This window comes from Nycticebus coucang, chromosome 13 (genome assembly GCF_027406575.1).
Source record: "Nycticebus coucang isolate mNycCou1 chromosome 13, mNycCou1.pri, whole genome shotgun sequence".
Lineage (NCBI taxonomy): Eukaryota > Metazoa > Chordata > Mammalia > Primates > Lorisidae > Nycticebus > Nycticebus coucang.
The window spans coordinates 99,181,061-99,196,939 of NC_069792.1; the positions used below are offsets into that span (position 1 = coordinate 99,181,061).

Below are 15,879 nucleotides of genomic sequence, written 5' to 3' on the forward strand. Positions count from 1 at the left end.
GGGGAAGGACAGACATTATCTCTGCAACCTATTCTAAAAGCTGGGAAAAACAGGGTGGCAAAGTATGTCAGCTGGCTAATTCTTGTAATCACTGACTGATACAGCTGGGGAGAAGACCTTCAAGACAGCCTTACTAGCAAGACAAATGACAAAGCTGCCTTTTCCCAAAATATTTTCCATTGTGGTAACAGCCTTTCCACTTAGTGCCCTCTGCCTTCAGCCACCCATGCCCACCTTTTGCCGAGCTGCTGGTCCTAGCAAACCCTGCCTCCATAACTAGACTGCTCATCACCAGCCTCCTTAACTAGACTGCTCGTCACCCTGTCTCCTTAACTAGACTGCTCATCACCAGCCTCCTTAACTAGACTGCTCGTCACCCTGCCTCCTTAACTAGACTGCTCGTCACCCTGCCCCCTTAACTAGACTGCTCATCACCCTGCCCCATAACTAGACTGCTCATCACCCTGCCCCATAACTAGACTGCTCGTCACCAGCCTCCTTAACTAGACTGCTCGTCACCAGCCTCCTTAACTAGACTGCTCGTCACCAGCCTCCTTAACTAGACTGCTCATCACCCTGCCCTGTAACTAGACTGCTCATCACACTGCCCCGTAACTAGACTGCTCATCACCCAGCCTCCTTAACTAGACTGCTCATTACCCTGCCCCATAACTAGACTGCTCGTCACCAGCCTCCTTAACTAGACTGCTCATCACCCTGCCCTGTAACTAGACCGCTCATCACACTGCCCCGTAACTAGACTGCTCATCACCCAGCCTCCTTAACTAGACTGCTCATCACCCTGCCCCATAACTAGACTGCTCATCACCAGCCTCCTTAACTAGACTGCTCATCACCAGCCTCCTTAACTAGACTGCTCATCACACTGCCCCATAACTAGACTGCTCATCACCAGCCTCCTTAACTAGACTGCTCGTCACCCTTCCCTGTAACTAGACTGCTCATCACACTGCCCCATAACTAGACTGCTCATCACCCAGCCTCCTTAACTAGACTGCTCATCACTTACCTCCAGCTCTCGCTCAGTGGCAGGTACTCTGTACAAGCTGTAAGCCCATGCCTTAAGACCACGTGCCAAGGCCTATGTTCTCCCTAGCCTAATGCCACTAAGTGCCACAGCACTACAGGGAGCAGTGGCAGGATTCATTGCCAGAGCCTGCACTGGGAGTTGGCAAATTTGGCTATTCATGCCAATGTGCTCAGAGGTATCCTTTGAGACCAGAGTCTCATTATGTCACCCTCGGTAGAGTGCCGTGGTATCACAGCTCACAGTGACCTCAAACTCTTGGGCTTAAGCGATTCTCTTGCCTCAGCCTCTCAAGTAGCTGGGACTACAGGCAACCATCACAACACCCAGCTATGTATATGATCTTTTAAAATAAGAAACTGAAAAAAAAAAAAAAAACATTATAACTCCAAATGAGTCTGGGGAGCACTGGTTTCTTTATACCCAGAACAAAGACAAGAAAGAATCTCCTCCTGAGGCCCCTGTGGCTGCAACAAAATACGTGTGTCTATTCTGCACTGGAGCCAAACCAAAATTCACTTTTCTGAATAGTTTAATTCAGGTATATATAACTTATATACCATAAATTCACCCATTTTAAGTACACAATTCAATTATTTTTAATAAATTTAGAAAGCCATACAACCATCACTTATACCAGTTTTAAAAGCACTCCCAGCACCCAAAAAGATGCCTCAGTACAATCAATCCCTACTCTCACTGCCAGTCCAAGCAGCCACTGAGCTACATTCTGTCCCTACGGACCTGCCTTTGCTCGACATTTCACCCCCAAAGACTCACATGCTAGATGACCTTTTGCATCTGGCTTCTTTCATTTACCAATGTTTCCAAGGTTCCTCTATATAGGAGCACATATCCAGTCACGCCTTTTCATTGCTGAGTAGTATTCCATAGTATAAACACCCCACATTTTGTTTATCCATCCATCCATCCATGTCCAGTTGATGGACATGTGGCCCTTCCCCTTTTTTAGTATAAATAATGCTGCTATGAACACTCATGTGCATGTTTTTGTGTCAACCTATGTTTGACACAAACATCATTTGTCTAAACTACTTAGGAGTAGAATTGTTGGGTCGTATGATAAATTCACTTATGTTGGCTCTTTAAGAAATTGCCAAAGAGTTTTGAAAATGATGTACCATTGTACATTCCCATCAGCAGCGCATGAGGATTCTAGCTTCTCCACCACCTTGCAGCCCATGCTATTACCTGTCTTTTGATTATAAGCCTTCTCAGTTGGTATGAGCTAGATTCTCATGAACTACCAGTTCTGTAAGATTAATGAGGCTGAACATCCTTCCAGATAGTTTATTAGCTATTTGAATACTTCTCTTTTTTTTTTTACATATACATGTTTTATTAGGTTTCCACTTTTTGCCTTCACAGAATTAAAAAAGGCTTAAAATTTAATAACAATAACAATGTTTAAGATAAGGACTAGAAACAAAAACCTCATAAAGAACAAAGATACATACATTCAGTAAAGAAATCAGACGTGACTGCTGCATCGAAATATTAAGCAATAATAATAATAATGCAAAGAAAGTAACATTCACATTGCCAGATAAGAGTATGTCTATTATAAAATGCTTTGACTCTGAGGTTCAGTATGGAGTCATCAGTTGACTTATTATTATTTTTTTTCCAAAGTCTCAAAAAATAGACAACTAGGAAAGAAAGGGAGAGGGGAAGGGAGGGGGGGTCAGTCAATATAGGGAGGATTAGTAGGGGCACCACGCCGATGGAACATATTGCAAGTACAAGTGGGATCTATCAGGTGTAGAACACAAATGTCTTAATGCTGTAATCGGGTAAATGAGGTGAAGGCTATGTTGATTAGTAAGATGTAAGCACTCCTATTTATACAAATAATCAACACATTGAATCCCATAATGGCATAAATGTATTTATGATCTATGTACAAATGACTTAATAAAAAAAATAAAAGATAATTTCAAAAAACAGATCATGCCAAATCTTATAAACAACAGAAAAAGAAGAAATACTTCAAAATCATCTGGATACACCTGATATTAAAATTGGAGAAAATATATTATTATAAAGGGGAAATTACAAACATATTTCACTTATAAATGAAGATGTAATATCCTAAACAACATATTATTTGAATACTTTTTTTTTGTTTGTTTGTTTTTTGTAGTTTTTGGCCAGGGTCAGGTTTGAACCCACCACCTCTGGTATATGGGGCCGGTGCCCCACTCCTTGAGCCACAGGTGCCACCCTTTGAATACTCCTTTAGTGGTGAAATAGCTATTGTAATATTTTGGCAATTATTTAATTAGGTTGTTTGTCTTCTTAAGTTTTAAGAATTCTGATATGAATAAAAGCTACTGATCAGACATATGACGTGCAGATATTCTCTTCCAGCCTGTGATTTGTCTTTCATTTTCTTAATGGTGTCTTTGGAAGCATAGAAGTTTTTAATCTTGTTGAAGTCTAATTTATCAGCATTTTATTTTATGGATCTGGGTTTTGGTGTCACATCAAAGTGTTCTCTGCCTAAGCCAAGGTCATGAAAAATTTCTCCCATTTTATTCTAAAAGTGTTACATTTTTAGCTCTTACACTCGATCCACAACCGCTTCTGAGTAGGCGTTTCCTGCATTTCTCTTTATTCCCCAGCCATGCCTGTTTCTCACCCTCCTTCCTTTGTCAGGAAACTGCTCCCACTACCCATCCCGCACAGCTCATTCCTCCTCCCTGTACCTGGGCATACCTGTGAATTTTACCTCCTTAGAGAAAATCTTCTCTAAGCCCTGTGATCCCCCCTCACCAGTCCTGATAACAGTGCACTGAGACCATCTGGCTACTTGTCAATCTCTCCCACCTGACAGAACCACCGTGAGGACAGAGACCAGCCCATTGTGGCCCCTGTTATAGTCCTAGCACCTAGCACAGTGCCTGGCAGATGAAAAGGATCACTGAACAAATGAATGGGCTTTAAAAACATTTTGGAAAATCCCAAAGTACATTTTACAAAAATAGCCAAAAGGATATCCATTAAGTATTATTCATAAGAGCCAAAACTGAGACTATCCCAAATTCTAAATAGCAAGGAAATTAATGAGTATGCAATTTTGAGTTATATTTATGACGTACTTTTTTGAGGCATTTAAAATTTAATTTTATAAAAACATTTGTAAGAGCATAAGGAAAAGCTTATATTATATAGCTGTGAAAAAAGTAATCTATGATATCATTTATGATGTAGTATAACCTCAACTATTCAAATTTGTATTTTAAAAATGAAATGGGCCAAGCATGGTGGCTCACACCTGTAATCCCAGCACTCTGGGAAGATGAAGGAGGAGAATCAGTTGAGGCCAGGAGTTTTAGACCAGCTGGGGCAACGTAGTAAGACCTTGTCTCTATAAAACCAATATTTTAATTAGCTGGGCATGGTGGTGTGCACCTGTAGGCCTAGCTACTCAGAAACTGTGGCAAGAAGATCGCTTGAGCTCAGGAGTTCGAGGCTGCAGTGACCTGTGATCATGCCACTGCACTCTAGCCTGTGCAACAGAGTGACACCCTGTCTCTAAAAAGAAAAAAATAGGCTAGATAAAACACTAGGAGATCCCACACAGCATTCATAGAAATTGCTTCTGAAATGCTGAGAATTATTTCCCTTTCTTCTTTATGCTTTTCTACAATGCTTAAAAAAAAAAAAAAAAAAAAAAAACTTTTCTTAAAAAATAAGAGTTTTTTCTTAAATTCCCTATATGTTTTTAGGAAATTTCTTAAATCTCTATATTTCCTAATTTGTTTAAAAAAATAATGATTCCATAGGCTAATTTCACATTTTGTTCTAATCTTGGTAAGAAAGATTTCAACTTTTTTCCAATTCACTGTAAGCAAAACATATTGACTATTGGTTATCAGATAGCCTTCACCCATATTCTGGTCATAAGAATTACAAATTAATTCAGGTTCTTTATGTCATTAAAACAATGCATGTAACTAAAAAACATTCATAAGAGCCATTTCCTGTCAACAATTAGACACCTGTGCTCCCTAGGTACACTACCTGGGCAGAGGAGTGCTGATCTGTAGTCTTGGCAAAGCAGGAATGACTTCAACTGTGGAGCCACCAGTTTTTACTCCTGGGAGGCTGTCCAGCAAGCAATCACTGAAGACACCAAAGACCGTGGTGTGGTAGCCTGGAACACAGAAGGAGAACCTCATACCACCTGCCAAGGTTTGGCATCTCACACCCATGGCCAAAATCATGGAAACAGGACACAGTTTGTCTTCTGAAGACCCAAGTTCAGATGATGGCCCGTCACCTGCTAGTTCTCACCCAGAGTTCCTGCCCTCTACCCTGCAGCACCTTGATGTCTTCAGGCATAAAGGAGATGATACTAGCACCTATATTCCTATTTTGTAAGGCTGACTAGGTCCAAATAAAAGTGTGTACATGAAAGTCTTTATAAATTATAAATCTCTATCCAACTTAATAATTAGTATCTCATCCCTTTACTTATTTGCTTTTCAGATTTATCCATCTCTAAAATGAGAATAGCTAATATTAGATGAGATGAGAATAGCTAATATTCCTTTCCAGGGCATAATATGATTTAATGAGCATTTGAAAAATGCTTTAAAACCTTCTTTTGAGCAATGAAAGTTCAAAAGCCAATTGTTGTGATCATAGCTGCTCCATGACATGGCCAATCTTGTGGTATGTGAACAAGTACTATAATTTAAGATTAGCAAATTCCACACCAGGCATAGTGGCTCGCACCTGTAATCCCAGCACTCTGGGATGCCGAGGCCAAGTAGACCGCTTAAGCTCACGAGTTTGAGACTAGCCTGAGCAAGAACGAGACCCTATCTCTAAGTAAATAGCTGGGCATTGTGGCAGACACTTGTAGCCCCAAATACTTGGGAGGCTGAGGCAAGAGGATCACGTGAGCCCAAGAGTTTGAAATTGCTGTGAGCTATGACACCATAGCACTCTACTGGAGACAAGAAGGTGAAACTCTGTCTCAAAAAATAATAATAATAACAAAGAACAGCAAATTTGCAAAGCATGCCAAGAAAATGTCCATTGGTTAGATAAGTACTTGAAATTGTTCAAGCAAAGCTTTAAAATGATTTTTAAAATTTTAAGAGATAATTATTATCAATAACATTCACAGTATAACAAAATTAAATAATACCCAATGGCTAGAAGCCCGGGGTGACAGTTTTTGTACATTCACACGAAACTGTTAAACATTCTAAACAGAGAAGCAAGCCATTCTCTCCAGGGTAAATCAGGGCCCTCAGATATGCCATCGGCCCTGCCCTTCACCCTCCACCAGCTTTAAGCTGTTCTTCCAATATAATTCCAATTCACAGCACCCACATTACCTCCTTTCTCAAATATATTTCTTGAAAGACTTCTTTATCTGGCCAACATTTTCCTCCCCAGAAACCCACATCTGGCACTAATGTCCTTTATACTTTTCTTTCTATAAAACCTGGTTATGAAATGGTTTCGTCTGCTAAGCACCCATTATTTTACAATTCTTAACTAAAATCAGTCATTTTCCTTTTCTTACCCTCTGCTTAAAATAACTGCCATAAACCCAGAAGTCTGATGACAAATATTCAGCACATTATTATATCTGATAATACAAGGTCAGCCCTTTTGACTTCAGACATACGGCATGACAAAAATGAACAGTTGTTAGTCTGCGCCAAAGAAAAATCACTAAGAAATATGTTACCAAGGCTCCTACTACTCATCTCTGAACATATGAGTTATAGTTATGTGTTATTCTGAATCCTCATTATTTCCTCTCCAATCTGTCTCCTTTGTACTGTTCCCAGCCACAGCTCTGGTCCTTCTTCATTATTTTCTACCCAGTTCATCCCAGAGCTTGATAACTGGTCTCCCATCTCCAGCCTGGACTTCTGAGGAATCACTCCCAACTGTCCATCTGTACACATCTCTCCTCAAACAGGGTGGTGCCCCCCACTTCCCTCAGGAGAAAACCAGTATCCTCTGGCCTGATTTACAGCCATTCTAGGTCTGCCCTCTGCCCACCTACTCTGACCACCCCAGCCCCCCAAGCATATTGTGTTCTCTCTCAGCACCAGGCCTTGGAAAAGTAGTTCCTTCTGCCTGGAACTCCCTTCCTACCCCCCATTTACTATCCTTTCTCCCCCATTTCCCCACTGCATATTTGAAGATCTCCTACTGGACTTTAAAACTCTGGGTACTTACTAAGAGAGGCCTTTGCCCGCCCACACCCCCTCTAGTTATATGCCCAGAAGGGTTTACTTAGCCATGCATTGGGCTTGCTGAACACACCCTAACCTATGGCTATGCCTTCCTTACCCACATTCCCAGAGAACGTCTGTTCTTTCAGCCAAGAAATACATACTGAAAACCTGCTATGTACAAGGCTCCCCATTAAACACTGAGCTGCAACCAAGCAAGACAGACGAGGCCAGCAAGGCATCGTTACTATGTAGGACACAAAGGAGGGTCCATGGGGGCCTGAGTCAGCATGAGCACACTGAGGGCTCCAGGGGGAAAGGAAGCCTGGACGCAGACCAAGGAAAGCTCAGGGGTCAGTCAGGGCTCAGAGCACCTGACAGCACACAGGCAAAGGGTCAGAGAGCACATAAGACTCCAGAACTAGACATCTCTCAAGATGAAGTGTCATGTGGGAGAGGAGACTGGAGCAGGGCTTCAGCCTCAAGAACAAGGGTCTCTCCGAGGCTTGCAGCCAAGAGACAACAAAGCAGACTGTACCAGAAAGACCACCTGGCTGCAGATGGAGATAGATTTCTCAGCAAGCAGGACTGGAGGCAGAAGACCTATTCTAACCCTTTGTGGCAGTCCCGTAGCAAGAGTCATGGTCTGCAAGACCAGAAGTTTTCATGGAGATAGACAGAAGTGGCCATTCTCAGAAGGTTCCCAAGAGTCAAGGTGGGGGTGGTGACAGACAGGGAGGGGTCAGTGGTGACTCCCAGGAAGCTGGTTAAGGCCCCTAGCTAATGGAGATGCCTACACTGAGATGAGCCTGGGGGTACAGGGGAACTTTGAGGAGGAGAACCTAGCAATCTGGCTTGGACACGTATGTGCAGTGCCCATGAGACTTTCCAGCCACAGCTATAGGCAGCTGGATGTGAAGGCCAGGAAGAGACCTGCCCTGGTGATCACCAGCATGTCAACAGGAAGGCAGGAAGGTCCACTGAGGGATGGATCACTGAAGGTAGCTTGTGGAAAAGCAATGGGAGTGGAGGGAAGAACAAGACAAGAAGAGGGCTGGAGGCAGGGGTGGGGAAGAGGAGGCAGAGACAGGGCAGGAAAGAAGGGGCGATGCAGAGCCTGGAGGGTCAGGCTGCACAAGAGGCCCCTACAGAACATATGGAGCCCACACAGAAGGGCCAGGAGGCCCAGCAGCAGCAGCAAAGGCCACTGAGCAGTGAGCTTATAAGAAAACTAAACAGCAGGCCTCGGATTCAGCCAGGAAAATACTGCTAGTGACCTTGGGACAGTTTTAGTGAAGTGATAAGAGCTAAATGCAGGATAGAGAAGGTTAAAGAACCACTACAGAGGTGGAAAGGCAGGTTCAGTGTGTACGGAAACCTCTCTGAGGAGGCCCAGCTGAGAGGTCCATAACTGACCAGAGCCCTGGCTTGTTTTTAAGACTCCATGGAGGAAAACAGGAAAAGGAGAGAGAGGAGAGGCAGAGAGGCCAGAGCCCAGAAGGATCCCTCCCACAGCTACAGCAGAGGCCCGCCACATCCTGCACACTCAAGAACAGGCTTTTTATATCACGTCCCCCCAAAAGAGGTCCTGACATGATATTTTCCTTGTCTTCTATTGGTTAGGGCTGGAAGGTCAAGGGAGGATCCGTGCTCGGCCTCAGGGACACAACACAAGAGTTCCGCAGTCCTTCTTGAGCAAAAAGCACCACATGATTCTCCTTACCATTCACAGTAATTGTGCCAGTCGTCTGTGGGACCCCAACGAGCGTCACTGGGTACAGGCCAGACTCAGCAGGAAGGGACAGCGCCGCAGGAAGAGATTCAAACTCCACTCCACTGGTGAGAAGCCCCTGAAACAAGTGACAGAGCATCGTGAGCCCAGCCCGAACCCACCATGTGGGCCTCAGATAAGCTTTAAGGTATCACTACGGCACACTCCAGAAGTGTTGGATGAACACTCTGATGGTCGTTATAAAACCCAGCAAGGTGGGTGTGTGTCACACTTTATGGGGGCAAGACATGATTGCAAGAGGGACTTTACCTAACAATTGCAATCAGTGTAACCTGGCTTATTGTACCCTCAATGAATCCCCAACAATAAAAAAAAAAAAAAAACAATTATATAAAAAAAAAAAAAAAAAACCAGCAAGAACTTCAGAGACGATCTAAAGAGTGATTAACACAAAACAATCCTGACACAATAAGCACTGTGGGTACTCAGGTGAAAAACAATTCCACTTGCTTTTATATTTTGTTATGTTTGTTATATTTTTGTTATTTGTTTTATCGTTTTACCAGATGGGAATGTGAACCCAAAGAAAAAATAATTTTTTTTTTATTTATGAACATAGAGAAACAAAAACTTGAAATGTGGAAATATATCATCAGCCAATACCCCTCCAGCACATCTAAGAATTACAAATTCATTCCAAAATGCCCTAAGCACTAAGCTTGCTGGTGAACAAGCAGATGGATTCTCTACATCAAGGAGCTGCCTCATGATTGTAAAGATGCAGGGATGTCAGCTCAGGGCTTCTCAACATTGTCATAGGGTCCTACTCAGGACAATAATGGAATAAAAAGAAAGAAAGCCATACAGACAACTATTCACGCACACGCACACAAAATGAACATGGAAAACCCTAGGGAATCTACAATGAAACTTAAACAAGTACATTTAGCAAAGTGACAAAATCAGAAGAAAAAAGCAAACATATTTCTATAATTTAGCAACAAACAATTGGAAAGTAAGATGTAGAAAAATATCATTAATAAAAGATCAAAAACATCAACTATACTGGCATAAATCTAACGAATGATATGCAAGGGTGTCCAACCTTTTGGCTTCACTAAGTCACATTGGAAGAAGAGTTGTCTTGGGCCACAAGTTAAATACACAAACACTAACAAGAGCTGATGAGAGGAAAAAAAACATGCATAATTTTCATGATATCTGCTATCAAAGATAAGCAAAAAAGTCCTCACGTAATAATCCTAATTATGCAGCAGCCCATTCAAAGAGACTTTCTAAATTGTCAAGGATGTTCCAAGTTTGCAATCACTAATATAGAAAATATACATAGCTAAGCAATAAAATGTCTTTGGGTTGTTTTCATACTTTTTATTATAAAATTAAAAGAAATGTGGGCAATACAAAACTTAGGGATATTCAGCATTGCTTCTGAGAAACTAATGCATTAGTATCTGGTGTGATGGAAGTAGCTGCAATTCTCCGTGAGCTCTCAAGGTGCTCATCAGATATTTTGGTTCTAATTTTACTCTTAATGTGCTTCATTCTTGAAAATAATTGCTTGGGGATGTAGGTGCTGCCAAAAAGCAATGACATGAATTAAGGTGTGATTGTGAAACAAGGGATATTTGTCTCTGGGAGGCCAGGATCTACTCAAGTCTAGTAAAGAGACTGATCAAATTTTTCTTTAAGTTGAATGTCAGATTGCAGCACTATACGTTCCATTTGAAACCCTATTTGGTAACATATTTATTTCAAATGAAAATGGAGGCAGAAACGCACCAAAATATTGATTATTTTCCTATCGAATCAAAAAACAAGGCCACATATTTTTTGCTATTCACAGAACTGTGTGTAGCCAATGTGTCAAAATGCATGAAACTGTTTCCCTTATTTGACCCTGCCATAATTTTCAGTACCATTTGGAATGCAGCTATGGTTTGAAACACTGTATTGACAAGTTCATTTTCACCTTGAAGATGCATGGCTAACTCATTTAAATGAGTGGTTAAATCTACAACTGTTAAATTTATAAGCCAGTTTTGATTGTAAAGTTCTGGCACCTATTCGGTTTTTGAACTATAAACAACTTGATAACATGTTGCAAATCATACAATCTTTTCAACATCTGGTGTCAACTCAGCTATCTTACTTCCATCCAGTAAAGGATGTTTCCATAGTCAGCATCAATACTTATAAAGAATTCCTATAATTGGCAATAACTCAGATCCTTGGCCTTTATGAAATTCAGGGAATCATCCTGGAACTTCCTTTACCATTCAAAGATTCCTGCCAAAAGGAAGTTATAATCCTATTGGCCCTAATAGGGCCTTAAATCCAGCCCTACCCCAGGAAACCCCCCTTCTCCTGCTCCTTCCCCTTCCACCCAACTACCAACTACAGTGGCACCCCGCCTATAGCCACACCCCAACCTAGATGCAGTGTTCCAGTATATGAATAGTAGTAGCCCTAATATTACTAGAGATTGTTGGCTTTGCTTAAACCCTGCCCCTCCATATTGCATGGGTCTAGCTATAAATGGAAGTATAGAAGAGAGTGGTCAAATCCAAAATATAACATATGAAGAACAACAAACTCACTGTAGACGGGGAGAAGAACCTAAACTGACTTTAGGGGATTTGCAAGGGAAAGGATTTTGTATAAAAGCATTAGGATTTACTCTTTTTGTTTGTTTTGTTTTTGCAGTTTTTGGCTGGGGCTGGGTTTGAACCTGCCACCTCCAGTATATTGGGCCGGCACCCTACTCCTTTGAGCCACAGGCGCTGCCCCATTAGGATTTACTTTAAAGGAATCACCCTAGAAGGCTTCCTGCCTCACTGTGTGAACCCCGCTGTCCTCCAGGGAAGGGTATGTTCTTAAAGCACTGGCTGGAGCCTGGTTTGCATGTACTACTGGTATTAGCCCATGTGTAAGTTCCACATATTTAGAAAAGGTTCCTACCCTTTGCATTTTTGCCCCAAGTATATTATTACTCTGGGGATGGCAGGCGGGAACATTTAGGATTAAATTCAGGAGATTTATCAAAACATTTCCATAGAAAAAGAGCACCAATTTTAATACCTATAGTCACAGGAATTGGAATAGCTGGATCAGCTGCCATAGGTGCAGGTACCCTAATAAAGGAAGGAGGAAGTTTCAAGGCCCTAACTCGGATAATAGATAAAGAAATAGAGGCAATAGAAAGATCTGTGACAAGATTGAAAACTTCACTGGATTTCCTAGCAGAAGTAGTCCTTCAGAATAGAAGAGGCCTTGATCTCCTGTTTTTAAAGCAAGGGGGGCTTTGTGCTGCCTTGGGAGAAGCTTGTTGTTTTTATACTAATAATTCAGGAGTCATAAGAAATAGCATGGCTGAAGTAAGAAAGAGATTAAAAGAGAGAGGGGGACTGAACTAGGGCCAAAGAATTGGTATGAAGGAATGTTTCAGTGGTTGCCCTGGTTAACAACACTCCTTTCTGCAATTGCAGGCCCCTTATACTCCTTTTGTTAGGATTAACTTTTGGGTCATGCATAATAAATTGTCTCACTTTATACATTCAAAAACAAGTGCAGGCAGTAAAATTGCTGGTCTTGAGAACCCGCTATAAAAATACAATACAAGAAGATGAAGAGGATGAAACAAAGATTTAGTTCATCCCCGAATCAGAAGGGGGGAGTGAGGTGGGATAAGAAACCCCCTATAACCCCTTGCCCTTGCTTAAAAGAAGGAAGTAAAGTAGCAAAAATAAAATCAAGGAATAAGAATAGCTGCCAGTGTAGTGCCATAGTTATTGCCTGACCCACTGTCCAGAAATAAAATTGTTTCCCTATCCAGTCCTGTGACCACGGTAACTGCAAGTGCAGTAATGCTGTTTCTGCTTCTATAACAAACCAATTACGGAAGTCAGTTGCTTACTTGCTGGTTGGACTACACGCAGCCCCTGATAGTATAGATAATTTACCCTATATAAACCCTTCCCTTTTCACGGCCAGTACCGTTCCCTCTGTATCCACACAGAGGGGCAGTCGGTTGGCCAACCTAATGAAGACTCCTAAAATTGGCTTTAATTAATTGATGTCCCTGGTGGTCTTTTAATCTCGCACTCTATAACAGGAGCAAAGCTGTGCAATGACCCACATGTGGAACAGATGCCACGGGCAAGGGTGGAACCAAGATGCCACTGTCTCTCGGCAGTATATCCTCGTATGCATTTCTTATTAAAATAGCTAAAGCAATATAGCCAACCGTTAACATTTGTTAAATGTGGACAGTGGATACATGAGTGATTATTCTTCCCTATAGCATTTCTTATGTTTAAAATATTTCATAATTTAGTTTGTAAAATTTTGACCACAATCCGTGATCTTTGTGGTGCTTTTTCTTTTATTCTTTATACTTTCTAATTTTCTTATAATAAGCACATATTATTCTTAAAACAGATACAAACAGGGAGGCGCCTGTGGCTCAGTGAGTAGGGCGCCGGCCCCATATGCCAAGGGTGGCGGGTTCAAACCCAGCCCCGGCCAAACTGCAACAAAAAAATAGCCAGGCGTTGTGGCGGGTGCCTGTAGTCCCAGCTGCTTGGGAGGCTGAGGCAAGAGAATCGCGTAAGCCCAAGAGTTAGAGGTTGCTGTGAGCCGTGTGACACCATCGCACTCTACCCGAGGGCGGTACAGTGAGACTCTGTCTCTACAAAAAAAAAAACAGATACAAACAAAAGCTATTTTTTTTAAATGAAAAATGTGTAATAAAAAGCAGCAGGCATATAACACTTTAACCACTGTGGGGAAAAATCCCTGAACAACGATCATTCCTGTTTTAGGCTGGAGACAGAGCGACGGGCGGGCCTGCTGCTCCTGCTGGTGCATCCTTGTGATAAGAGGAAGAATGAGGAAAGCCCTCATCTCCAGTGAGCCTCCAGCGCAGTGAGCTTAGCTTTCAGCTGCGCTTCTAAGAGCTCAAACAGATTTTGGAAAACTATGCCACTTGCTGGAAGCTTCAGCACCATCTAAATAACTACCAAACAGTCCGCCTGGCGGACTATATCTCAGGCTTACAGCCCTGGTAGAGCTGCCCGTCTGGCCCAGGACGCCTTCTCTGACTTTCTACGACAGGCACATGCCCCTCACATTGGTCCTGCAACACCTCCTGCTCTCCCAACACAGCCCTGACCACGGAAAGCAAACACCAGGGTCTGTCCATCTGGGTCCCCTCAGAGCCTTGCCCAGGGCCTGACACACGATGTAGGTACTTGGCATTAAGAGCTGCCTGCTACCCTGAACACCAGTCATAAATCTCTAAAAGAAACCAACAACCATGCCAGCACCAGCCTTTGCATGTTGCTGAAAAGTGACCCAGAAGTACACATAGCAACAGAGAGGAGACTGCAGGGATGGAATCCTCCGGGGGCCAGGGTCGGGGAGTCTGCCCGGAAAACACAGAATGAACATAGAAATCTCCTTCCTCCAACTGTGGGCTCTGGTGAGGAGGACCCACGAGTGGGACTACAAAGTGCATCTCTAAAGCCCTATACAAAGCACAGAAATAGAACACCAGGATTTCAAAAAGGAGAAACCTCACAGTAGCAGCACAGTGATTTATTCTCTTATTTGACCACTTGTTTTTCCCTTGGGCCCTGATCACCTTATCTTCTTGCTGCAATAAAATAATGGTGACACTATTAAGTAGCGGGCATATGGTAGACTTTGTAACTGGTGCTCATCTCATATAAACTTCAAAATGATCATTTCAGATCTTATATCCAATCATCTAAGCTCAAGGTGTGTTTAAATAGGTTTCTGTGTTGATTCAATTATTTATTGAGTACCAAGCCCAAAGACAGGAATGATAAAGCATGTTCTTAGGTCATAATAAGCTTGTAACCTTTGGCAAAACAAATATAAAAACAGACATCTGACATGAGACGTGTGCCTCAAATATTAAGTAAAGGACACTTTAATGAGAAGTTGGTGCGTTGGCCCAGAAAGGTCGAATGACTGGTGATACGTACCATATTTTCCACTCTAAGTTCAAAGGGCATAGGGTTGTATACCATCAGCTGAACTTCACAGACGTCTCCTTGAACCCACTGGAAATCTAGAAAATACACAGCCCATAGAATCCATGTATTAGTTGGCATTTTCTCACTTTACACATGGTTATGGGTTATTCCTCTGGTAATTTATTTTCCAGTGAGGCACTGGGCACCAGGATCACAGTGGGAAGAACAATTTGAAGCTGGCTTTTCCACCAAGCCATCCCCTTCCTGAGAGTGCCCCTTCCTGAGGGGTCACATGGCAAAGACAGAAAGTGGCCTCCAGGAACTGAGAGCAGTGAACCACATTCAAGAGAACAGAGGCTTCAGTTGTGCCACCACAGGGAAAGAATGAGGAGCAACCCGCAGAATTCTGAGTGCAGGTTGTTCCTCAGCTGAGCCTCCAGATGAGAACACAGCCTGAGTTGATTTCAGCTTTGTGAATCCCTGAGCAGAGAACCCAGCAAAAATTCCTAACCCATATAGTGAGAAAATAAATTTGTGTTGTTTTAAGCCACTCAGTTTTTGGTAGTGTGTCACAAAGCAAAAGAAGTTGATACAACTCCCATGTCCATTTCCATCATCCCCTCCTCCCTGGCAGATACTCCCCTAAGCAAACCAGAGAGAGTTCAGAATCAATTAACAGGCCTTGGGCACACCTCAGGTGTGAGGCACTGGGAATCAGGTCATCTCATCACTCTTAATAATTACCTCATGAGATAAGTATTGTAAGCCCTATTGTTATAAGGCAGGCAGTTAAGGTCCAAACAGGTTGATAAATTTGCCTACGAATCACAAAGCTAGTGGTACAACAGA

The 15,879-nt window shown here is 42.4% G+C and overlaps 1 protein-coding gene across 7 annotated transcripts in view; it reads right to left on the bottom strand.

Moving 5' to 3' along the window:
* The window catches only part of TRAPPC9 (trafficking protein particle complex subunit 9), a 701,153-nt gene that overhangs the window by 521,978 nt on the left and 163,296 nt on the right, over positions 1-15,879 (bottom strand). For all 7 annotated transcript variants that reach the window (XM_053558761.1, XM_053558762.1, XM_053558766.1 and 4 more), the window contains 3 exons: positions 15,040-15,125; positions 9,002-9,128; positions 5,096-5,228 (listed from right to left, as the gene is read on the bottom strand). In XM_053558761.1, the coding sequence (XP_053414736.1) occupies positions 5,096-5,228; positions 9,002-9,128; positions 15,040-15,125 (346 nt within the window). The remainder of the gene's footprint in view (positions 1-5,095; positions 5,229-9,001; positions 9,129-15,039; positions 15,126-15,879) is intronic.